General features: G+C 38.6%; 1 protein-coding gene across 1 annotated transcript in view; it reads left to right on the top strand.

The window, feature by feature from the left end:
• The first annotated feature begins 2,229 nt into the window (after positions 1-2,229).
• The window catches only part of ANKRD10 (ankyrin repeat domain 10), a 37,841-nt gene continuing 14,387 nt past the window's right edge, over positions 2,230-25,683 (top strand). Inside the window, exons 1-3 of the mRNA XM_071430622.1 lie at positions 2,230-2,577; positions 8,418-8,570; positions 16,943-17,034. Of these exons, the coding sequence (XP_071286723.1) occupies positions 2,377-2,577; positions 8,418-8,570; positions 16,943-17,034 (446 nt within the window). The 5' untranslated portion in view covers positions 2,230-2,376. The remainder of the gene's footprint in view (positions 2,578-8,417; positions 8,571-16,942; positions 17,035-25,683) is intronic.

Raw genomic sequence — 25,683 nt, 5'->3', positions numbered from 1 at the left:
ACTTTATTTTGGTGAATATATAATAATATATAGGGGATGTAAATATCAGCTGCAGTAATGCCTCATGTTGAAACGCCTTGTCTGTATATGCATATAACAGTGTTATGTTTTTTACCTTAAAGCACTTTGATTAATTGAGCTTCTTACCACCACTCAGAACAGGATTTTATTAGTCCTATTTTGCAGATTAAAAAAAAAGGAAATAAGCATTACAGTTTAAATAGAAAAGACAGCTAAGGTTAAAGCAAAAGTTTCTGAAAGCAGGATTTCCATCTTCATATTCTGACTTGATACAGCTATAAAAATATAGCCACATTTCAAGTTAATTATTTTTGTGAATTTGGAGTTAAATATCTTGATACCAGACTTGTTCTTCTAGTCCTAAATACAGAGAGCTGTATGTTATTATGTGCAGATCAAAACAAAACTTTGAGAACAAGAAAAAGGTGTTTCATTTTGCTGTTATTTTTACAGTCTAAATCCATGGTTTGAAGCTCCAGTCGTCCCTGTGATGTTTTTAAGGAAAATCTTAGGCCAAATCTCCAGTTTGCTGTTGCAACAGCTTTCTGGAAAGGATCTTCTCTACATGAGAGCAGTACAATCCAACCTAACACCCACTCTTTATCAGTGCCTTTCCACAATGAATGAATTCCTTAATCACCTTCTTGAATGCTAAAAAATGGCCCCATATGCTGACTGTCCAATTCCTTTCCTAAGACTTAACATATGTACAAAAAGAGTACTTGCTATGGGATGTATATGCCAGAGGGGTGTTTCATGCTGGGCTGTAAGCCAAGGTCCAGTTCTTCCTGTCTGCAGGTGTTTTTCTTTGTGCTAGAACCTTATCTCTGAGCACTGGATACTGTACACACACAGCTTTATACATGCCAAAATGCAAAGAAGCCAAATAAATGTGAGGAATGCCTACAGAATCACAATTTCTGAGAAGTCAGAAGTCCTATATTAAGAAAAAGATATTTCACAGTATCTTAATGATCAAATTAGACTGATGTTCAATAAAAGCTTTTTAAAAGCCTGGATCTCTTGACAATTTAACAGAAATTTATTTGTTCCTTCATTGCCTCAGAATATAACTCCTGGTTTGCATTGCTTAATAATGTATACTGAACAAGCAATACTCCTTGACACCCAGAGAAGTTGTGGAAGCCCCTGGAAGTGTTCAAGGGGGGGTTAGTTGGAGATCTCAGCAACCTGGTCTAGTGGAAGGTGTCCCTGACTATGGCAGGGGGGTTGGATTGATTCCTTCCAACTGAAAGCATTCCATGCTTCTGTGATTCCTCCATTTTCAGCGACAGGTGAGTGAACTTACATCGAAACAATTGTACTCTTCATTTATCAATTAAATTTTACTAGTGTCAGAAAAAGACATTAACAAAGAAAACAATTAGGAGCAACAAACAGAAGCTCCTTAAAAATTCTGCGGAGCCATTACTCAGGGACTGATTTCTGGTTCAAACAATTTAAAATCAGGCACTGTCATTTTAACCAGACACTGACAGGGTTATCCTTTGGTTTGCAATCCACTGAGCAGCACAAACCCACAGCGATCTCCGAGTGCTGAAGCTGGCTTGACAGCACGTCCGTGGTGCACGGGAGCAAACCACGACAGCCGCTACCCCGCGGCTCAGCCCTGTGGTGCTGCCGGCACCTTTTCCCTGCGCACACACGGCCCGGCGGGGACACACGGCCCGGCGGGGACACACGGCCCGGCGGGGACACACGGCCCGGCGGGGACACCCGCGGCGCTCCCGCCCTGCCCCCGCCGCTGCGGCCACACCGGCCCGGGGCGGCGGCGAGAGCGGCTCTGCCGCCTAGGACAAGGGAAAATCCGGGCGCGGGCGAGGAGAGGGAGAGAGAAGAGCGGAACGGAGAAACGGGAGGGAGAGAAGGAGGGAGAAGGGGAGGAGGGAGAAAGAGGAAGAGGGAACGAGAAGGAGGGAGAGGATGGAAGACTAGGGGAAGGGAAGGCGGGAGGGAGGAAAGGCAGAGAGACAGGGAGAGGGATGGAGGGACAGGCGAAGCCGGAGCGGGAGGCGTGAGGAGGAAGGAGCACGAACGGGAAGGGACGGGAGGGTGTGCAGCGGAGCAGCCGCGCGCTCCCCGCTCGCTGCGCCCCGCCTCACGCCGGCCCGCTCCGCGCGCCCCGCTCCGGGCTCCCTGAGGGCCGCGCGACCCCGCCCTTCGGGGGGCGGAGCGTCGCGCGCGGCCCCGCCCCGCTCCCTTTGTGCCGGGGCCGCGCGCGCCAGCCGCAGTCGCCGCCGCTTCCCGCCAGGGCAGCGCGCGCCCGCCCGCTCCTCTTTCCCCTTCTCCCTCCCCCATTCCTTCCTATTCCCTCTCACCGCTCTCCCGCTCGCCATGTCGCTGGGAGCCGGCCCCGAGGCGGGCTTCTCCAGCGAGGAGCTGCTGACCCTGCGCTTTCCTCTGCACCGCGCCTGCCGCGATGGGGATCTGCCCGCTCTGTGCGCGCTGCTCCAGAGCTCGCCCCGCTCTGACCTGGCGGCCGAGGATTCCTTCTATGGCTGGACGCCCATCCACTGGGCCGCGCACTTCGGCAAGGTGGGGCCTGGCCGGGCTCAGCCGGCGGCGGGAGCGGGGGTGGGAACGGGAAGGAGAAGGGGAAGGAGGGAGCGATTCCCGCTCGCGCGCATCGCGGCGCCATCTTTGCCCCTAGCGCGCGCTGTGCCGGGAGGCGCCGCCGCCCCCCCCTCCCCTCACCGCCGCCTGCCGCTCCTCAGGGAATCGGGCGGGACGGGAGCGGACAGCCGTGGTGCTTGGCTCCGTTCCGGTCCCCGCGGTCAGCGAGGCGTGGGTGGCGCAGGTCACGGGGCTGGCGGCACCTGCCGTCTCGGCATCATTCATCCCCACCCCCGCTGCCGGCGGCAGCCGCCCCTCTCCCTCCCCGCTGCTTTCCCGGCTGGCAGCGGCGGCCCCCCGCCTCGCCCGGGCCACCGGCACAGGAGCGAGTGGCGAGGAGCGGCCGATATCCCCCGGACACCCTCGGGGGACGCCGGCCATGCGGGCTGGAGGCACCGCCGCGGCGCGACCTCTTCCCCGCCCTCGGCTGATCTCCCTGCATGCCGGCCCTGCCTGCCGGGGCGCTTTGTCTGCGCGCGGTCCGGGCCCTCCTCGGGCTCCGCGCCTGGAGACCGCTGTGTTGTGGTGCCCGTGTTATGACAACCGGCTCGTAGGAGTTTGGGCAGAAGGTGCTGCTTGTGCCTGTAAGGCGCTCCCCTTTTGCCTTCGGTAGGAAAAATAAATCGCGGTTCATCCGTATGGAATTTTCTGCATTGGCGCCGTTGCATTGCAGGAAAGACCAAAACATACGAAGTAGCTCCGTTAACTTCACATCTTAGAATGAGTGGTATTCTAATTCCTGGATTTTAATATAGACGTTTCCTGTTTCTGATGCAGTGAGTATCTCAGACTATGCAGGATTCCAGCCTAGAGGATTGGGATCTGTTTTTTTCCCCTCATTGATTTGTCTGAGTTTAGAATTCGAAGGGCTTTTGTTCTTGTTCTCCCTCCCATTTCCCATATACTTCTATTTGCTTATTGGTTGTGTGCCAGAGCAGGAAGATTGATGTACTTAGGCAGTTGTCATGGTTTATAAAAGGACATTAGGAGATGGTTTCTATACGTTATGTGATCTTAGCTGCGGTTGTTTCTTTGAGAAGCTTTTAGAAGCAGCTTTAACTAAGTCGTCTTCCAGTCCTAAAACAAAGGCAAACAAAAAACCCTAAAGCCACAAAATCCAAAATGTAGACTAGTCTTTTATCGGTTGAGAAAGAAGCTAATAATCTGCACTCCGAAAAAAAGTGGAGTGCCTTTATTTTCCTTCTGAAGTACACCCGCAGGAAGTATTAAGGTACTGATTGGCCTTACGGTCTTCTGTTTCTTTTTTCTGTCTTGTAAGAATTTCTTTTCAGTATGAGCTTCTGACAGTCGTGCTTTTGCGAGGTAGTATTTACTTAATTATTAGATATAGATTTTGGATAGTGTATGTGTTGTTTTGTTTTTGTCCTTTAAGCATCTTAAGTGCCTGCTAACCATCGTAGGTTGAGTGAGCTTTTGTGTACATTCCAGTTTCTGTTGAAGAGACTTGCAGAAAGAGCAAACAAAGGGAACAAGTCGGCCTCAACACGTTGTGCTTGTATTTGCTATTTTCATTCTTAGGTATGGGCAGAATTTGATGGGTGGTGGTGTTACATATGGGGGGAAATGTGGCAGATGAAATGAGTCTTACAGAGATGACATAGGCTGTAAATGTGTTTTACAGAATTTTGTTCATATGTTTTGTCCTAAAAGCCATCAGACCCAGGCAGCAATTTGTGGAAGTTATCTACATACTTTATAGTCTAGTTAAATTGTGTTATTTTCTCAGAGCCAAAGACTGCACAGCACTTTGAAAAAGTTAGAGTAGTGTATTGGAGCCCAAATCCAAGTGGCTTTGTGTTTGTGTGACACAGTTACACTTGTACCTTTCACCAGTTAACAGAGTGTTGCCAGCAGTGAGACAAGAGCTGCTCAGATGCATGTCTTACATTCACATTTATGGCATTTTTGTTTCCCGAATTCACATTCAACAAAAGGAAATGAAAAATTCTTCTGTTTCTTGAAGTACCACAGTTTTCAAATGTTAATTTTTGAAGCATTGGTTAACAGTTACTGAACAGGTCTCTTTCTCTTCACTTCTTTGTTTTTCTAGATTTTGTGGGATTTTCACTTGTTTGGTTTTTTCTTTTCCTGGAAAAAGTTATATATGATGACAGAACTTTGTGTCTGTCTGTGATACAGGGCCAGTTAGTAACGTGGTCCACCAGACCATTGCTTCTCACTGCAGCTCTCTAGGACGCTCAAAAGACAAAATTGGTTTAGTTCTTTCCTGGAGCTACTTGTGAGCAATGAAATCTAACCCAGTTCATACATGTACACACATGTGTGCCTGCACACACAGCAGGAGTCCAGATTTGATGAACTTCAAAGAGTTTTTCTTTCCCTCTGCCTGTGGCACAGGTTGAACATAAGATGGCTCTCCCTGCATCAAAGGGCAGTACAGAAGGATTTTACAGTGAAGCTATGTAGAGCTAAATTCTTGCATATAGTTGTAGATAAGCTTCAGGAAGGAAGTAGCAGCAATAGTCAAGTTGGTTGTAAATGAATATGTGAAAGAGAAAAGGTGGCTTATGGGGGAGAAAATACTGCTGTAACACCAGCACCAGTAAAAATGGGATCTCTTACAACTAAAAGTGAAAACAGGGTTCTTGAATAACTTGTTCTAAAGCACACTTCTACAGTTTGCAGGTAATAGTTAAAATACCAGCAAAGTCAATTGGAGGTGATGGATATTGCAGCTTGTGTTTCTAGTTGTAATATCTGGGCATTTAATGACAGTATGGAGCTCCTTTTAGAGATAGCAGCAAGTGCAAATTTACTTGCTGTGTGGAGTACCTGTGGTGGAGTTTGCATTTCAGGACATTCCCTGACTGCAGAAAAGTGCTTGTCTCCTGAGATGTGAATTAATTCCCATTAGAGTTTCTGTATTTTAATTGGAGTTAATTATATGGTGCCCTAAATTACACTGGTATTCCACAGATTTCTGAGAAGATGGGTCAGAATGTAAAAATGTTAATAGTCTAAAAAAGCTACCAGAGAGGTAGAAAATACAGGGCTTGCATAAAAAATTGATTTTTATATTAATTTTAGTTCATTGTTTTGGACTAAACTTAATTTTCTTTTTAGTCACTTGCAATTGAGTTTTTATTTTCCCTGACCACATCTCTTTGCTTGTGCTCTTTGCCCACTTTTGTTTTTTGTCATTTGACTGTTTACATTATAGGAAGCAAAATAGTAGTAAATATGTTGTTTCTTTTGGAACAAAAGTGGTAGAGATAAAAATGCCTGTCTCCTGCTTGGTATTTTTCCAGTGTTGTGGCCTGTATAGAAGCCTGTCTTTCTTCACTAAATCAGTTTAACCTCTGCTTTAGGTTGGAAAATATCTACTGTATTAAATTTAGGTCATTTAATGAAAGTGGACTTGTGTGTCCTGATCTCGAGCATAAATGATCAAGTGAGGTATTGTTTTTTGTCATGATGACTTTTTCTGTTCATGGATGGAATTAATCTCCTTCTTCCATAATGTTGGAAGAAGCAGGTTTTTCTGACAGCCATGATACAGAAGATCCATACTCAAGCTTTTAATGGGATGAAATGTATTCATAGTTAAAGCTCTATGACTCTAAAGTCAGAGTATTAAAAAAAAAAAAAAAGGAAAAACAATGTTTAAAAGTGAAGTTGCATGGATAATCATGGTGTGTGGCCCTCTTGGATCCAAGCAGTGCAAGATAGTGCTGGTGAATCAGTTTGTGTTTTTTCCTTTTCAGTAGATGGACTGTAATGCCTGTCTAATTATGGAATTCTTTCAGCCTGGTGCCTGTGCAGGAAATATTATTCTTTCCTGAAGTTGTAATGCTTGTCTGGAAGTGTTTTCAAATGAACTCTATTAATAAAGTCTATTGTTCTAAAAACAGGCCGAAATTTATTTTTGCCTTCAGTTGCCACAGATGAACCTCTTGGTGTAGCTGAAGGGGTGTTTTCCATCGCATGACTTATTAATAATTGAAGTGTTACAATTTAATAATTACCTACTAAAGATTGACAACAATATTATGAGTGCTAACATGTGAAGATCATGGAAAGTCCAATATTGGCAAGTACAAAATGTAGTTCAGTAGTCTAGTGTTGGAGTTATAAATTTTCTTAAGTTACGTTACTTAAATTTTTTAAGATATGTTGGGTTTTTTCCCCCAATAAAAGTGCTCATTTTCTTTTGAAAAGGTACTTTCTCTTTGGCAATGTTGATGTTTATGGAGCTAGATTCATTAATATGCAATATTTCAGTTATCCTCACCCTTCATGCAGTTAGTGAGTTCCTGGTATAACTGTGTCCAGCCTTAACTCCATTACAGTCCAAAAAAATGACTTCTGTGTGTCCAAAGGGATAGGGTTCACATGTGTTTTGTTTGAATTATATGAGGGAAGGAAACAAATAAAGTTGACAATGTATTTGCAAAACTAATTAAAATACTTCATTACAGTGTTTGGTACTTTTATCTCATTGTAATTCAGCAAGATCAGGAATTTGCAGGTTAAGAGAGGGAAAAAGAAAGGCTGACACACAGCAACAGAGAATGTTATCCTGATGTTGATGCTTCTATCTGAGTCAAGCTGCCAGCCCACATTCAGATGATTTTTAATTGCTCCTTTATGGACAGACTATTCCACAGCTGTGGTGTGGCTGATGTTTTCTTTAATTGTGATACACTGAGACAACCACAGATTTGTTTTATATGAACCAATGCCTGAGCTGGTGTAAGGGTCTTTGTTTTGCTGCTGCATCTATGTGCAGGGGTATTTGTTTTCTACCCACAGTAAATGGATGCCTAGACTAAACTGTTTATTTCAGCATGGTGAGTTTCTTTTCCTATCAACAATACAATGTTACTGTGTGACAGGAAAGGAGTGTTGTTTTGACTATTTTTGAAAGTTGAGGTCATCGTAGCTGTGGTTTGCCTAGTTTCTACAAATGACAAGTTATGAACCTTTAAAAATAGTATCTGGTTATCTGACACTTCTGGTTAGTATGTTAGGAAAAAAGGCAGAATATAACTTGACCATTACTGCAATTTTTTAAAAGAAAAGAAAGCTTTTATCTGTATGGTGTCACAAACAAGCAGCCTGTTTTGTTTTAAACAGTTTCTTATCTGAAATAACAAGAAAATGGTGGAATTGATTCCTTTCATAGATTTAACACATTATATGTATTCTTAAGTATTATTTTTCTTGACTAATCTTCTGTCATTCCAGGAATACAGTAAAGAAATGAAAAATCTCTTGTTTTTCTGATCTAGCTTTATATGAACTCTGCTGGGAGTACGAGTCCAGCATCTATATATCTCCTAACAACACTTCTGTTTTGGCAAATCTTACCTAATAATATCTGGTTAGCATTATGTTTGCTGGATCAGAACTCTTCCCCCTTTTTTTCCCCTACTTTTCTTTCTTCCCTTTCCACCTTCTTAACAAAAGGGAACTGAATATCTCTTGTAGTTAGGATTGAAGGGTTTATGTCCTCTTTTTCTCTTTTCTGAAATTAAAGATGAAACTCCATTTTGGAGGTGAGAATTAAGTACTTCTCAGGTGTGGTCTATGACCAAATGGGGAAGGAGTGAAGGAGAAGGGAGGAAGTCCTAAATTTCATATTCTGTCTTATTTTTCATTCATGTAGTCTTACTAGTAAATCTAGCTCTTCTGGGTTTTATGTATTTATTACCACATGCTAATTGTCATAGCACATCTGTGTAACATTTTTGGTTTTATTTTCCCTCATGTCTTTAAAGCTGGAGTGCCTAATGCAGTTAGTAAGAGCTGGAGCTTCTGTAAATGCCAGTACGACACGTTTTGCTCAAACACCAGCCCACATTGCTGCTTTTGGAGGACATCCACAGTGCCTGAATTGGTTGATTCAAGTGGGGGCCAACATAAACAAACAGGTACGGATTAATGTGTATTTCATGTGTGCATATAGTTCTGCAAGGAGTGTCTTGATCCCTTTTTATGACATGTATGAGCCTTACATTAACATACAGATGCTTCATTTTTGACATCAGCTGAAGTCAAGTGACTTAATTATCAGTTATAGACATTTTACATTGAGGTAGAGGTAGGACTAATAAATGTCCTTTAAGCCTCTAGGGGTTTGGGGGATATTTGTTTTAGGAGTTGACATCTTGCTGCTTCTTGAACTAAGTGGTAATGTTGCCTTGTATTGGCAGCATTAGCAAATACCCTGATATTGTAGTGCTGCTGTAGGGGCAAGAAAAAGACTAGTGAGGAACATAATACTTAATAAATATGCTAATAATAGAAAAATTTACTATTACCTACAGAACCATGAGACCTTTGTGGTGCTTCATGATTTATCATACATCTAACTAGTAAGAGCTGCCTTGATTTATTTTAAGGTGCATCTGGTTTTATGTTATTTTTCTTTTAGATTATTTCTAAAGCTTTTCTAGTAGCTTTCTGAAAATAGATCAGAAACATGTATTTGACTAACAAAGAATGAATAGGTGATTTTAAAAATTTCTTTTGCCCATTTTTTTACTATAACTGTAATTAGTTTAGGTGAGTATGTAATTTATTTGGTAGCAGGGAGTGCATTAATATAGCAAAATTCCTGCAAAGGAGTGTTGTACTCTCTGGTACTGTAACAGAATCAATACCTAAAAACTATCATCATGTTTTTGAAGAAAATGTTTGAAGTACTGAATGAATCTGTTATGTATGCTGGTCATCCATAACATCCTTTTTAATGGTAATCAAAAGTATTTTTAATAATATTCTCAGAGTAATTAATACTACAGCATATGCTGTTGTTAAAAGCTGTGGTATAGCACAGCATCCATAAAATGTCTGGCCTGTTAAATCTTGCATCATACTTTTCTTAAAATATTTAAGGGCCAGACTGCGTTTTATATGCAGTAGAGTTAAGCTAAGTCTGCTGAAGAACTAAAACATTTGCATTTCTAGAGTTTGGTTCTTTTTTTTTTTTAAGCTGTGCAAAAATAAGAAATGGGGAAGTTTGTGTTGAGTTTTCAGAAAAGAAGTCTGGTGCATTGAGAACAGCTGTGAGACATCAGGAGAATTGTAGAAACAATGAAGGTGGCTGGATGCAGAGGCTATAGATGGCATCTTCTCCTTGATACCTGACAAAAATAACTTATGCAAAAAGTTATTGCTGCATAGTGGTAGAATCTTCAGAAGAGAAAATACAAGAGCTGTAAATGCATCTGGAGACCAGGTAAGAATGTAAAGAAATGGTGATTAGAGAGGAAACGTGGCATGCACAGAATAAAGATGTACAAATAACTGCTAAATGAGAAGAGAAGAATGAATGAAAGTGAATGAATGAGAAGAATGAAAGTTTCCAGCTATGAGGATAAAGAGAAGAACTGACCAGTGAGGTTGAAATGGAGTTGAAGAACAAGCTTGATGTCCTGGAACATGAGGGGAAAAAAATCACATGTAGTGAGTGAGGTTGTAGCAAAGAAGAAAAGTAGCAGCTAGCTCCCAGAAGAAGAGAAGAGTGTGGAGAGATCTCTCCATGGGCTGAGGGCAACATGCAGATGACTGTAAAAGAAAACAGAAGGCAGTATAATAGGCAGTTAAAAATGGGCAGGAGACTCATTCCAGCTTAAAGAAGTTACTAAGGCAAGACAGTGACTCAGAAGTCTGTATGTTGCTGGCTTGTTGCCAGAGCAAATGATCTTCCACATTGTCAGGTTCTCAGATAGTGGTGATAGGATCTTATAGACTTACGTGGTCAGACTGAGGCAGTGACAGACCACGGACACAGCAGAGGTGGGTGCTGAGAGCTGACATGGTGGGTGCCTTGTATGTCATTAATGGTAGGCTCAAGTTACACTTCAGTGTAGTAACTTTTTTTTGCACCCACAAGATTCCAATTGAACATATGACCAGAGGTATTTCAGACTCAGTTTAGTGACAATATAAGGTACCTCTGGTTAATTAAATGGTAGTAGAAACAAAAAGTCTCTGAAGTTTGTAGGATACAACTGGTCAGTCACCCTGTTTTCTCATGCACAAGCACTGAAAGCTAGGCAGTGTGCCTTGGTGATAACTAAAGCAGAAAGCTCATCCCACAGGTAGTTGGAATGTTGCATACATGACTATGTAAAGCACAGTGCATGCTTTGCTATCCCCAGTTTCCTCAGCTGTTTATTGAATTGCAGTCAAATTCTACTATTCTTGTTTGATTTGAACTCCTTAAATGATCTCTGTTCCTTATTTAATTTGCAAGCACTTTTAGGTGATCATCTAGGGCTTCCACCCACACTTTTGAGCTTTTGGAGCACTATTTCCTGATGTGTATTTTGTTTATTCCTTCCAGCTCGCTGACTGATGCTGTACTCCAAACAGACATAGTCACTGGCTAATGCTTGTGTGAGGACAAGTGTTCCATGGACACTGGATACAAAACACATGCTGAGAAAGATCTGGGAATGCTTGATATTTAAACTAGTAAACTTTTCCTTCCAAAGTGACTTCTGGTCATTGGCTACAGACTAACCCTTCACTTCTGGAAAAAGAAAAGGATAGCTTCTGAAAAGGAATCCACTCGAGTCTCTCAGTTTTACCGTAAACCTCCGGTACTCAGTAGAGTTTGCATGCATGCTTTCATATCTGCCCTGAGGTATTGTATTGTAGCTCATGCTGCCTGCCCTGAAGTTTAGGAAAACTTAAACATGTTTTATCTTGTTGCTGGTGAGAGTTGCCCAGGACATTTCTCAGACAGCAGCAATGAAGGACAAATGCTGAAAACTGCTTGTCCCAACTTCACTTTGCTCCCCAAATAAATTTTGTGAGTATATCCTGTGATGCCCAGCCGTCTTATGTAACTGTTTGTGCTGGCTAGAATCACGTCTGTCTCTCATCAGTGGGCAGCTCCTTACCCCCAGGATCACCATATAACAATACACAGGAGGAAAGCTGAAGTGCCAAGCAATGGTTTGTTTCTACCCATCAGTGTATTCCAGACAATGTCCTACTGTTTCTGATTTTTCTTTTTTTTTCCCCTCAGTGGGCTGTGCCTGCTAATAGTTGTTAGTAGTGTGACTCAGGACCTGCATTTGGCTGCCTGCCTGCTCTAGTTCACTGTAACAGTGCAAAGCAATTATCCTGCTAGTTTTCCTGAGGATTTTTTTCTGATTTATCCTTGTCACAACACAGATTGGTTCTGGGCTGTTGTATATGTTAGATACATCAGATAATAAGTACTTCTGATTTAAAAAACCATTAACTTCATTTAAATATATTTTCCCTCTAGCCTCAGCCTATTAAACATTTCTTTTGTATGTTGCCTTTGTTGATTGGCCAAAAAAAGTGTTGTGTGGCCTGTCATAAAGGGAAAGGAAAAGAAATACTGCACCCTTACAGGAGATGCAACTTACTATTCATGCAGTCAGTTAACATCACATGGCAGTGGTGTCAGATAGTTTTAGGGGAGGGTTAGACTACCCATAGGAGCAAGAACTGTAAATAGGCTGATATCCTTGGTAGGGAGGAAGAAAACATTCTTTGGGTATATTACAGTTTTTATTTTTAACAACAATTAGATCTAAATCCAGATAAAAAGATTCCATAAGTTCTCACTTGGGCACAAAAGCCTTTTTAGCAAAGGAGGAAAGGTACTCGGTGTTCTCTAGTTTCTGCTTCCTAGCTTCAGAAAAGATAGGATACAGGTTCTAAGAAATGAGTAGTGTTTGGAAATTTGATCATCTGATAGAGGATTGAAATTTAGTCAGTTTAGTTAAGGAATGGAGTTAGTTTGTATTTCTTTTCAAGTAAGGGCTTCTGTGTCTTAGTCCGGTATCACTACTAGAAATATTTTAGACGTGCTTGCACAGTGTTGAGGTTTATCCCCACTGAATACCTAAGCACCACACAGCTGCTTCCTTGTTCCCCCACCCGGTGAGGTGAGGGGGAGGATCAGCAGGGAGGTGTGAGAACTCATCGGTTGAAATAAAGACAGGTTAACTGGTAAAAAAAGGAAACAAAGAAAAAGAAATCCAAGAAAATCAAGTGATAAAACATTTTTAAAAACCTCACAGCACAAAAAGCTTTGTTGCTCACCACTGCCTCAGTGATGCCAGCCACTGCTGGAGCAATGGCAGCCCCAGTTCTATTTGCTGAGCATGGTGTCACATGGCATGGAATAATCCTCTGCTCCTTTGGGTCAGTGGTCTCAGCTGGGGCACATCCCAGCCTACTCCCAGCTAGAACATTGGTGTACTAAAAACACTTTGCTGCTCACAAGCCCAAAACATCTTACCAGGTACTATGAAGAAAATCAATTCTGTCCCATCCAAAAGAGTATTCATTGTTGAAAGTTTTCAGTGTAAATATGTGTGGGAGCTTTTTACTTTAAAAATAAATTCCTGCAAGTAAGTTGCTTTTCTGCAAGTAAGAGCTTTTTACTTTAAAAATAAATTCCTGCAAGTAAGTTGCTTTTCACTGGGAGGGTTGTTTTGATTTGGGGGTTTTTTTTATTATTTTTGTGTTGATTGTTTGATTGTTTGGGTGGGGTTTTTTTTTGTTTTTTTGGGGTTTTTTTGGGGGTTTTTTTTGGGGTTTTTTTTGTTTGGTTGGTTGGTTGGTTGTTTTTTGATAAATGGAAGGAATGTAAGGGTACCAGTGAGTGAAATCAATTGAATCACGTCCAGGGACTTGGAATTTGGAGAACAAAACAGGAAATGTGCTCTGAATTCAACTGGACCATCCTCAAGCTAACAGAATTCAGGTCCCAAAAGAAGAAGGAGGAAAAAATGGAGTAAAAAATGGCTTTAGACTGAATTGAAAAAAATACCCATACATGAAAGAGGCCAGGGAAGAGAGTTTGAGAAAAGTATGTAATCAGTAGAGGAAGTGTCTTTTGAGGTTAAGAGCATAGTGAGGAACTGGAAACTGATTAGTCAAGCTGAGATAGATTTACTGATTAAAGCCAAAAAAAGCAAAAGACTCTTCAGCCACATAAATAAAAAGATAATAAGGAAGGAAGCTAGATGTTTATGCAGTAAAATGAAATAAAAGTCAAAGGTAATCTAGTCATGACGCCAAGCTAGAGAAAACTGCCCTTGTCTGTGTGAGAGGGTAGCCATTCTTTCCAAGGGAAAGGAGGAAGGCATTCAGCAATGGGTTGCAAAAACTAAATGTGTCTGTGATGGTTCATGAATTCTTTTTGTCATTTCTTCAAGAGCACTGTGCACAAAATATTTAGTAACCACAGAACCAATCAAATGTATTATCATGAATGCTAAATTAATGAAACTTAGTTTGAGTTTCTACTCATTTATTTAGAATGCATCCTCTAGATTGTGAGACAAGTTTGGGCTGTTTGTGCAGTGTTGCAACAGAGGGATGAGTTCTGCTCTAGTTGTGAAAGGCCAGTACGAGTCATTGATGCTTCTCTTCCTGGAATATTATTACAAAAGGGATTGTTTCAGACTCAAGCACAGATGGGGAGTGTGACCAGTTTAAAGGATTATGAGGTGTTATCGGGGGTAATGAGGAATTAATAGAGCTTCTCAAAATAAAAGAACTTCTTTTGTGAGATAAAAGAGATAGGGAAGAAGTATTTTACACGTGAGAATGTGCTGACAGGCTAATACCCTGAACTGCTCTCAGAAACTTCTTGGAAAAAAAATGTTACTTTGTTTTCCTGTTAGGTCACATCCATTCCAGTTGTTGAATCAAAACAATTGTTCTGAGACTCATACAGAATACTTTTGTTTTCTTCTCTATGCATTGCCATCTTTCAGTGGGATGTATATATTTTCCCATGTGTATTTTCCATTTAGTCAAACTTAAAATCTAGAGAGAATTTCTGAGGAGAGCTAAGAAAGTGTTTCAGTGCAAATATATTTGGCCCCTTATGAGAATTTAAAACAACATAATAGTAATGACAACTGAAATTTGGGTACTGTAATTAAAAGGAATGCTATAAAAACCTAAGTCTGTATTCTGTTGTTTTTTAAGTATTATTTGAATTCCTTAAGTTCAGACACATGATTTTCTGGGCCAGTGATTAAAAGCAGCCCTTCTCAAGACATATATTCCCTTCTGAAATACTAATCTTTTCTGTTTGGTGATGGAAGTGGTAGCTGCTATAAGCTTAGCTCATCCTTCTAATGCAATGCTGGGGAGTCCTTTTGCAAAGGTCTTCTCTCATCCTTTTTGTGTGTCCCCACAGCAATGATGGAATTCAGTTCTCTAGATCTTACTGTGGGCAGTGTGCCAGGTTTTTAGGGCTCAGGAAGATTTTATCTCTGCCATATGCATGGCCAACTAACCCTAACCTGAACTTCATATTGAGTAAATCTATTGTAACTTAGACTTGGGCTTGCAGATACTAATGCTGACCAAAAGAAGCAAATCACTTACTTTCTATACTTTGGCCATTTTAATAAAAGGGAGGAGGGGAGGACACTGTAACAGAATGATGAATTGAAGACAGCTTTTATGACTGGAAAATTTATTACCCAAAGAAATTTTTTCTGGATAAATTAGCCTCAAATAAATTTCAATGTATGATAGTTTAAAAATTGTGTCCTCTCTTAAATTTCTTTCTCTTCCTGTTACTTCAGGGGAAGTTACAAATAGGAAAAATTTGCATAAACTTCATTGGAAAGCAGTCTTCTATCCATCAGCTGCAGCCATCCACTTTGGAAGAAGGGCTTTATAGCCTTTTTCTAATCTCTAAGACATTGCTGCTCTTTCCTATGTCCAAACTTTGTCAGCCTCAACAGTTTTCCTTATTTTATAAGAAAGTAAACTTTGGTGCCATTGTTGTTCCCTGCTGGGTGTGCTAAGTAGTTCACTGTCTGGCTGAATATATGTCTTAAGCACTGGCTTACCCTCCATGTATTTGTAACTTGTTATAAAGATATTTCACCATGAAATAAAATTGTCAAGTAGAAAATTGAGAATACATACATTATAATCCAAAATTCATTTTCAAGTTATACTTACATGGCCTAAAAGATAGGATTAAATTTCTCAAAAGCTTGGCAGACAATTTTAGACACTTAATAGCTTCTAGGTAGTATGATCATATTTTGCATGTATTCACATTTCAAGTAGAGCTAAAGTCTAGCCAGTACTGTGGAGTTAGGCATGAACACTGTTGTGTGTAAACACTGGTGAATCAGTAAAGGCGCTGTGTTAATTTAATAGCTAATGTTGATATTTTAATAAAAGGAACAGGGAAGCTAAACTGAGGCACATACAGCTAGAACATGTTTAATATCTGGAACAGACTAATGAAGCCTGTCAAAAGTTTGGAGACAAAGAGAAAGGGGGAAAAAAACAAAGAAAAAGAAAAAAAAAAAACAACCAAAAAACCCTTGCTACACCGTGGAAGTGTTGAGGATGAATCACATTAACAGACCAGTACATTTACTTGCTATTCCAAGGCAATGTTTCATTACAGATTCTTCTCTGTGGTTCTTAATACTGATGGTTAATTGCAAGTACTGAACTTCCTCTGCAGCCTGTAGATCATGATGCATGAATTTACTTGCTGCTTGCTTGGATTTGTAAAATTGTTGTAGATCCTCCCTGTTACCTGTAAGAAAGATGGTTAATGGGGGGGAGTTGCCTGAAAAGCAATACTCCGGTATGTCTGCACATTATGCAAAAGAATTGAATTACTGGATGTGCTGGTTAATACTAATGGAATATAAATTGACAGAAAATCAGAAAAGAAAAATATCTAGGATGTGAATCAATGTGTATGTGTTGGGGGAGATCTGGCCTGTCCTGTGAACACTGGGCATACCTCTATTGCAGTAAGCTCTGCGTATGGGCTCCTCTCCTGCCGAGTACTGATGGTGCCAGCCTCAAGGACTGAGTCAGTGTGCCAGCAAGATCTGAAAGCAGCACAGTCCCACAGACTCAGCCTTGCTGCTCCCGAGCTCAAGAGGGCTTGTGCAGCCCAGTGTATTGGGAAAGGAGTGCCAGGAAATGAAGGTGTTAGAATAACGTCTTGCGGTGGTGGATGTTGGGAGGGTTGACCAGTTTTCTGAATCTGAGTCTGCTAATTGTTGAGCTATTGGATAAGGCTTATCTTGTGAGTTAAATGCCTTTAATGTTACTTCTTGCTAAAAGTCTAATGTACTTGACAGCCAACTGCAGACTTTAAAGTAATGATGAAGTACCTGGTGTATTTGCTAGCTAATAATAAATGCTGCTTTTATATATCTGCTCTCTTAATTAAAGTAATGTAATAATAGTATTTTAATTTTTAGAAAGATTATGCTTGACAAAATGTAGTTTGTCTTTACAGGATTATGTTGGTGAAACTCCTATTCATAAAGCAGCACGGTCTGGTAGTATGGATTCCATAAGTGCCCTTGTGGCTCATGGTGCGCAAATAGAGTAAGTGAGGTATTTTTTCTTGTTGTTGATTGTTGTGTGTGTAGCTGACTAACTTAGATTGGTAAACATAGATACTAATTTCAGAAAGAAAAGTCAAAACAGCAGACACATGATCCAAATAATAATGACAGCTAGACATGTCCAACTGTAATGAAGCCTAAGATATTTTGCATGTCTAGTAATAAAGTTAATTTTAATTAAATGATACCATTGTGCTACATTAGTGTTGCACATACATCTGATATAGTAAAATATTTATTGTGCTTCTGTCAGATGACCCCAAACTATACAGTTTATTCAGCATGTAGTTATTTTTTACAAGAAATCTACACCTTGCACTGATGAATAAATATAGAAAACAATGCAAAAGCAGCATTATGTGCAAAACAGCAATTCACACACTTCACCATTAGTTTATTACTGTTTGTTAGTGTATTGTGTATTTGCCCTGTTAACTTTTTTCTTTAAAGGTTTATGTACTGCAAAAACATTCAGAAAAGCTCACAAACTTTTGCAACTTACAGCATGGACAAAATGGATGCAGTTTTCACCTAGAAATGTTGAGTATAAGCTCTATGGCTTATAAATAATATCAATACTTTAGCAATATGTTTTAATTAGAACTAGCTTTATTATCTTAAATGGTAACTAGTTACTGTATTTTACCCTGCACTATGAAACTTTGAAGTTGTAAGTGAAATAAGAATCATGTAGTTAATTTCTTGTTTTACCCTTTGGTTTCCATCTTACTGTTTTTGTAATGCTGCCTTGATAAATCTACCATAAAATTTAACTCTTTTAGCTGTGTCATAGAGTATTCAGGGAATATATTACCTTTAGGTTAATAGTAGTGAACTAATTGCTTTGTATGAAGAGATTTCTTTATAGAAAAACGAAATAAGCTGTCTCAGTTATTGACAAGCACAATAAATCAGTCTTGAATGTATAATTTCCCATTTTTCACTCACTTTTGGATATTTTTAAGATAAACTTGGAATTAAATTTACTGTGGAATTGAGCAAACCTTAATTATCATCATCAATTAGTATGTAATCTTGTGGTTTTAACAAAGTAGCCAATCAAAAGAAAAGTTGTGGAACTACATAAACAATGTGAAATGCGTGATACCTGTCTTTGACCAAAGTTATTTTCAGCAAAAGCAGTGTAGGTTTATAGCAGTTTTAATGAACAGGAAAATAACATGAATTCTCAGTTGCCTAACTTTGAATTCCATCTATGTTTCAAATAGGTAATTAAACATCAGGTCCTATCATGGGAATGGTAAAATCAGGGATGCAAATGCAAAAGGCTTGTGGAGCAACCCAAGTTTAATCATTTAGAGAATAAGGACTTGGCCCTGTCACCTGAGGGAGTTAGCTATTGACTGATAGGGGTGAGGATTTTTTTTCCTTAGTTTCCAGGTTCAGTATGTTAAATTAGGCCAAATCCATGTATATGCTTTTGACACTGATTAATTTTGGGTCATCTGGTTTTGAAAGCTGGCCCTGATTAATGGTTATGTAGATTTCCTCATTTTTGTAAAAACATGAAAATATAAATGCTTTGGAAATTCTGACTCCTTTATTTTATGACTCCAGTTAGAAGAAAAGGAGAGGGATTTTAGCTGTATATTTGAGTTTTAATTTGTATATATTAACTGAAATGATAATTGACTGATAAAATTGACTGATAATTGATTGATAAAACCAAGGCAAGAACTTTATGAAATACAGAACTTAGCACTTACTATAATTAAACTGCTGATCTGTACTGATGATGAATAAGTACTTTCTATTTTTACTGGGATTAGATCCTCTAATCCAGTTTTTTCTTTATTTCTTAGTGTAGTTAACAGTATGGAAGTCTAGTTTCATAAAGATGAATGGAATACCCCTTGGGACTCCAAATAGTCCAGTACCTTTACACAATATTTATAATGTAGGTCCAAAATGCCATCATCCCTAGTTTTTTACAGCAAGTAGAACAGGGATGCTAAGATTTCATTATTACACAAACACTAGTAACCACTAATGTAATATTGCAAGAAATGTATTTTTTTGTTAATTAGTGATTATTGCTGTTAAAATGAAGTAACTTGGACTAGAGAAACCTTATTATCAGTGTTTACCACATTTCTACTTTATATCCTCCTTTGGTTATATTGGAATACAGAGACTATTGATAACAGTCAAGGATAAAAGGAAGAATTTTAGTTTTAATAGAATAGCCTCAGTTGAATTTTTCTAGTTTACTATATTTCAGGCTTGCTAGTGTATTGCTTTTGCAGAGAAAGACAGGATGTTGCAGTATAAATCTCATTAAGCTTGTTGCATTGTTTTCCTAATTGATGAGAGAGAATTTGGGTCTCTATTCCTGTGTAAATTTTTAATAATATTAAAAAATAATAATTGTACCCTAGTGAAAATATTTTGATTTTTTTTGTGGTATTTACCTTCTCATTTTAGCTGAAGCATATTCTGTGCACAGTATGTCCTACAGCCATAAAAATGGTTGCTCCACTAACTATGGTATTCATGGACCCTTGAAGAGGGGGAAGCAGGTGGTCACAATGTCCTCATATGAGTGAAAAGGTTTGCTGTGTAACTGACTTTTTAATGTGGATAGTACCTTTTAAAGTATCCATAATTACTGCTGGATTTTCACTAAAAGGCATATTGATGCAATTTATGTATGGTTAATTGTGTATTATTTATCATGGTGACAGACAAGTGTCCACAGCTCTGTATAGAGGAAAAGCCTTCTTGGTGCCATGTTTTGTTTTGCTCTTTTGCACTCTTATGTAAATGCTGTGTTTTAATGTAGTTATACAGATTGTATCACAGCATATTTAAAAATACAAAATTCAGCTGTAAACACAGGACACTGTTGAATCAAAAAGAAGCAGATGCAACTATTGATTATCCTGACTTGCTTCATGTCCGTTTGCATATAGTGCACTTGTGCATTGTGTCCACTTATCTCTGAATAAAAATTCTTCTGCAGCTGTCATTTAAGCAGATGTGTATTCCTTAGTGTCTTGATTTAGAACTAAGAGAGAAGTTTCAAACACTGTATTATCCTGGGATAGAGAGAGGTGTAACTTGTGGAATGGACTGTGGCTTGGTATGTACCCATCCAGTTAAACAAAAATTCTTGATTGCTTAAAGGTTTTACTGATCATGATATTTGAATAGTATTATAGAAAACCTTTTTATTTGCCTGCAAGAAATCTTCAGGTTTTGGGTAAATTTGGGTTGTATACTATGATGGCATGTTATGAGACATGTTATCTAAAGAGATAATTTCCTTTCTAGTTTTAATATATTCTGGTCTCAAGGTTTGAGTAGAAGCAGTGACATGCTGAGATAAATAAACCAGTACATCTGTTTCCACCAGATGACAGATTCATACAGTGATGTTGATCTGGATTAGGCAGACACTTCAGCCACTTTCTTGTTAAAGCTGTCTGGCATTCATCTGAGTGTGTAAATTCAATGTCAGAAATGTCCTATCACTGATAATAAATTTTTCAGCAAGACCTTTATTCTCATTCTTAGACAGAGATTTACTTAACTTTATTTCTTCTTGTCAAACTTGTGTGTCACAAACTGCATTGTGTTGTTTAAAAAGGCAATATTAATATAATTTTTCTTCTTCACAACTGCTATCCATCTTCCATAACAGAAATCTGTCTGCTGTGATTTTTTTAGTGCTGCTGGATTAGTCCTTTGTGAAATTCTTGTATTTCTGTTCCATGTGATCACTCTTGTGATATCTCAGCTTTTATTCTTCTCATTTGTACTTTGGAGATTTCTTGACTTCTGAAAATCAGTCACCTCTAGTGAAGAGACAGTGACGTGTTGTTTTCATGACAGTGCAGAAGTAGGCCATTCCTTTCTGATGCAAACCCTCAGTTCCTTTCTGTCTGGGGGGGAAGCTTACATGGCCTCTTTTCTTGAAGGGTCTCAGGGTTCAAAAATCTCCTGTCTTAGTTAATGGATATCTTCTTGATTTCTTAAGATCCTAGGAGCTATTTGCAGGTTTTTACTGTGAGCTTGTTTTTCTTGCCTAGCTAACTTAACTACCAAACTTTTAATATTGAACTGCAGTCCATTTCTGGTGTTAACATACTTGTGAAGGGCCAGAATGATGTCACCTCTTTACTTCAGAAACTGTATTACAGCATAGATTCAGTGTAGAAGAAGCAACATTCTGCTTTCTTACAGTCATTAAATTAACCTCATCTTGAGAGTAATGCTTCAGGATCTTACTGATCATTTGGATTTAGGTGCTTTTTCAACTGAGAGGTTCTTATCTGTTAATTAGTATATTAGTGTTTGTATAATCTGTTTGGTACTTTCCAAACTCAGACCACTTCATACACATTCTTTTTATAAACCTGATTGCCTCCAGATACTAGTTAAACTGCTGGATTAATTGCTGTTGTTGCATTATTAAACGTTGCTGTATAATTAATGAGGAATATATGGCAATTCTTTTTAATTGTATGTAACAAGCATTTTAAGGGCCATCACTGTAGTATTCTTGTAGTGACCATTTTTCAGTGTAGAGGATACACACGTTGGAATTTATTCTGCCTTTCCCATTTTATGTAAATTGTTATGGGAAGGCAAATTCAAAGTGGCATGTACATTTCAGTGGTGAAACACTAATTCTCCTTTAAAAAACTGCAAGTAAAGATTGGCAAATTCTTCCATGTTTGGTTTCCTGTTTGGTTGCTATGGTTGTAGCAGTACTTGAGGTGGTTTGTAGGAGCTTGTGATTATGAAGTAGGGCAGTAATTTGGATTCAGTCTGAAGAAAAGATTTGGAAATACCAAAGCAGAATGTATATGCATGGGTGACTGTTAAAAAATGAGAGAGGCTCAGTCTTAGAGTAAACCAGTCTGGAAAAATGTAGTTTTCTGAGTTACTGGTATTCCTAATAATTGCAGGAAGCTGAGGCAAACTCATACCACTGAATTCCTGTTCAGTTTGAATGCAGATTATTCTTAGTGGGGGTGGAATAACAACAGTGATGACTGGCATCAGCTGGAAGATAGCACAGAATATGAGAGGCTGTGCTTTTTATGAATAAAGTAAAATCCATCATTAAAGCAATGATACTTATGACCTTTCTGAAACATAGAGATGAAATTCACTAGATACATGTGAGCTTGATAGTTTAGCTTATTCATTAGTGAGAAACCCTATAGCACTGGTTTCTTGACTTTGTTCAGTCCAAGAGAGCTGGGTAAAGAATATGGAAGTGTTACCAAGACTTTTATATGCAGATGGGTCAGATTTCTGACAGGAATGTTTGGGGTTTTTTGTTGGGATTGATCTGCCTTCGTGTAAGATACTGTGCTGATGCTCACATTAGTGTGTGCAGTTTCCCTTAAGATAGATTTTCTTTTTTTTCTGCAAGATAAGCTATTCTGTTGCTCTTCTGGCTACAGAAACCTGGGTACAGTTAAGTCAAGTGGAGAAACCAAAGTGTTACAAAGTGGAGCTTTGCCAGAGTTAAATACAGTGAAAGAAACAATTATATCCTAAATATAGTAATCTTACTAGTTCTGATGGTTAGTCCAGATGTCAGTGGTGGTGATTTGTAGGGGTGCTGTGCTTGATCTGGCAATAGTTTTTGACTAGATACATGGTGAGAGGATTGTTTATTGCTACATCTGCTCTAGCCTGCCGTGTTGATTTGGGTTTTGTTTGCTGATCTGGTTTCTGTCTTTTCAGTAAAGTTGTTCGTAGACCTTAGTACTTAGTAGCCTCTGGACAAAAAAAAACAGGAGGTAGATGTGGTGTGGCCCAGAACATGTTCAGGTTGGTCAGCAAAGTTTTCTTATGTGTCATGCACTACTGATTACAAGATGTATCTCATGGCGTGGAGGCTTAACAAACCATGGAAGAGCTTTGGTAATCATAACCTAGGGAAAATATTACTCTTCAGCTTCATTCTGTTTTGCTTGATTGCACTTATATACGATGGATAAATTTTCTTATAAAGGGAGAAAAATCTAAGTTCAAAAAACTTTTTTTCATGAAGCTCATTTAAACTGGTTTTGTACACTTCAGCAGTTTGTTAATCCGGAAGATTTTATGTCTGCTTGAGTAAACACACCAAGTTATTTTTCACACCAAAAAATTCCAACAAGACTGTGTAGTTTGATAGTGTCCCTATTATGGGAAAATAATGAAACCATCTGCTACCTGTAGTCCTTTCATTCTTGATTTTTGCTCTGCTTTTGGTACAAAAGTACCATTACATTAATTTACCTCTTTATTTTTATTTCCAAACTTCCACTGTCCATGCTGTTTGTACTGAACAGCTTGAACTTTCTTTCAAGTTTGGCACATTTGAGAGAAGCTTGCTTCCTTCATTTCTCTAATTCTAAGCTACCTTTGGGTAGCTATTTGCTATGTTGAGGACAAATAATGTCATTTTATTTGTTACTAAAGTCATCTTGGTCGATATCTGTATTGTAAAGTTGTTTTATCTTTTCAATTTAGAGTTTGCTCTGAACCTGTTCTCAGTAGTTTTCCATTACACTTTCTTCATTGTTAGCAACTTCATTTGCAATTCTTGCTCTGTTCCTAGAAACCTGAAGTCAACAGCAGTGAAAGTTCTCATTGCTATGAGGTTGGCTAAGTAACTCTTACATTCTCTTTAAGTGGCTGCAGTACTATTATTATTTGGAATAAAATTTCGCTAGTGATCTAGGAAATACTTTGATTTTAGTAGAAAGGTCTTTTCTGTTATGCTATATTGCAATCAGACTGTTGTTTCAAGAATTACCATAGTCTTTCCTACCTTCCCTTTGTGAATTGTCATTAGGAATCACTTCTTAAATAATGAAATATGAATTTAAAAATATTGTTGCTAGAACTAGGCCAAGTCAAGCCTATATTGATCAGGGGAAGGTTTACTTGGAAATGTGAATATTTTGTACAAAAGGTACTGAAAATGAAGTGCACTGCTTGAGGTCTTTAGTAAAGCATATAAATGGGAATACAGATAGAATAAAAAATCCTGATGGTGATGTTTGTGGTAACTGCAACGCTGCCTAACATGGTTAATGAATTCTTTCTTCTGCCAGTGTTTGCTCAGTCAGGAGCTGAAGTATCTAGGAGCTAATTATAGCTGCATAATTCATAGTGAACTTTGGTTTTCCTGTGGAGAAAGTGGCTTCACAAAACAGAGTCCTTCTGTTCAGTATATTCCTCTTGCTATGATTTTGGATGATGTTCACAGGAACTCTAGCACTGGTTTTAAAAGTGTAAAATAATTTCAGCTGCCAGATGCTTTGTTGTGAAATAAAAACTTGGCACCAACTTGTGCTTTTGTAGATGCCCAGTGTGTAATTCTAGCATGAATTTGTATAACTGCCCCAGCAGTGACACACATCTGTTTAGTTAAGATTATTTTTCTCTTGGTATCTGGAAAAAAAAAAGTTTGAAACAATTTTATAACTTCTGTATTTGGACACCAAAGGGTTAAAACACTTAAAGTTTAGTATTTTAAAATAATTTTGCTTTAGAAATTTTACACTAGTATACTACTGTTTATATAGGAAACAATTTTTCTCACTGTGGGCGTTTTAGTGTTCTGATCTTTTTTTCTCTTTCTTCTTTTGTTTTGTTTTAATCCTTGTATCTGCTAATTTTTGTATATAGGAATAGCTACTAATTCTTTTGAGATACAGCCTACTAAATTTAAAGTAATTGAAGCCATGAGTTGACCGGTAACTTTAATCCATTCTATATAAATTTCAGTGGAGAACTGAAAAATTGGTTTCAGGATGAAAGTTATAATGCTTTTAAAGGCATAAAAGGCTTAGTATCTTGTTGTTAAGGTGGTCACATGATAATGGCTTACATATTGAATAATGTGCTACAGCACTTTATGTATGTTAATGTACTTTTAATCTTAATGTTGCCTGCAAATATGTGATCCCTTATGATATAAGTTTCCTGTTTATGCACCATTGCCCGTTTAAATCAAACAGAAGATTCTGAAACTGTAAAAACTACACATGTCAATGTTTTACAGCTACGTAATTCGAATTGACTTGATTTTTTCAAGTAATCCTAGAAAGGGGGAGCATTCCATATAGAAACTGCTGAAACTGCCACAGGTGCTTCTCCGAAAACCTTACAGTTGTGGCATTGAATGTTCAGTATCGCTTCCTTTCTGCACACAAGGCATACTGTTGAGGTATTTGTTGCGGTGATTGGTTTTAATGCTAATCTAGGAATTCAGATATAGAATCTATAGATTTGCATGCTTTGCTTACCCTAATTTACAATTATCTACATTTTTATTTGTAAACTAACAATAGATAAGTTGAGATCAGTAATTTTTAACAGATATTACATTGATATACGAAAACTGTGGTTTATTTTCTTAGATTGTCGCATGGCATTAACAAAAACACAGTAAGCTGTAGGTGCTGTAATCACTATTTCAAATTAAACATTCAGGAGATTTTTTTTACATATATGATTTTCAAAAATATTTATTGTTGACTTTTTGTGTAGCAAATGTTTGTTTTGTTTTTCAAGGTATGTGACATTATAAGTTGAAGATAGTGTATTTCTAAGATATTTCTATGTTAAAAAGAAATCTACCTGGTTTTTTCTG

The sequence above is a fragment of the Agelaius tricolor genome, unplaced genomic scaffold (genome assembly GCF_023055355.1).
Source record: "Agelaius tricolor isolate 1412-34295 unplaced genomic scaffold, bAgeTri1.0.p SCAF_7, whole genome shotgun sequence".
Taxonomy (NCBI): domain Eukaryota; kingdom Metazoa; phylum Chordata; class Aves; order Passeriformes; family Icteridae; genus Agelaius; species Agelaius tricolor.
Note: the sequence above shows the minus strand (reverse complement) of the source record. Positions and strands in the feature narration are given on the sequence as shown.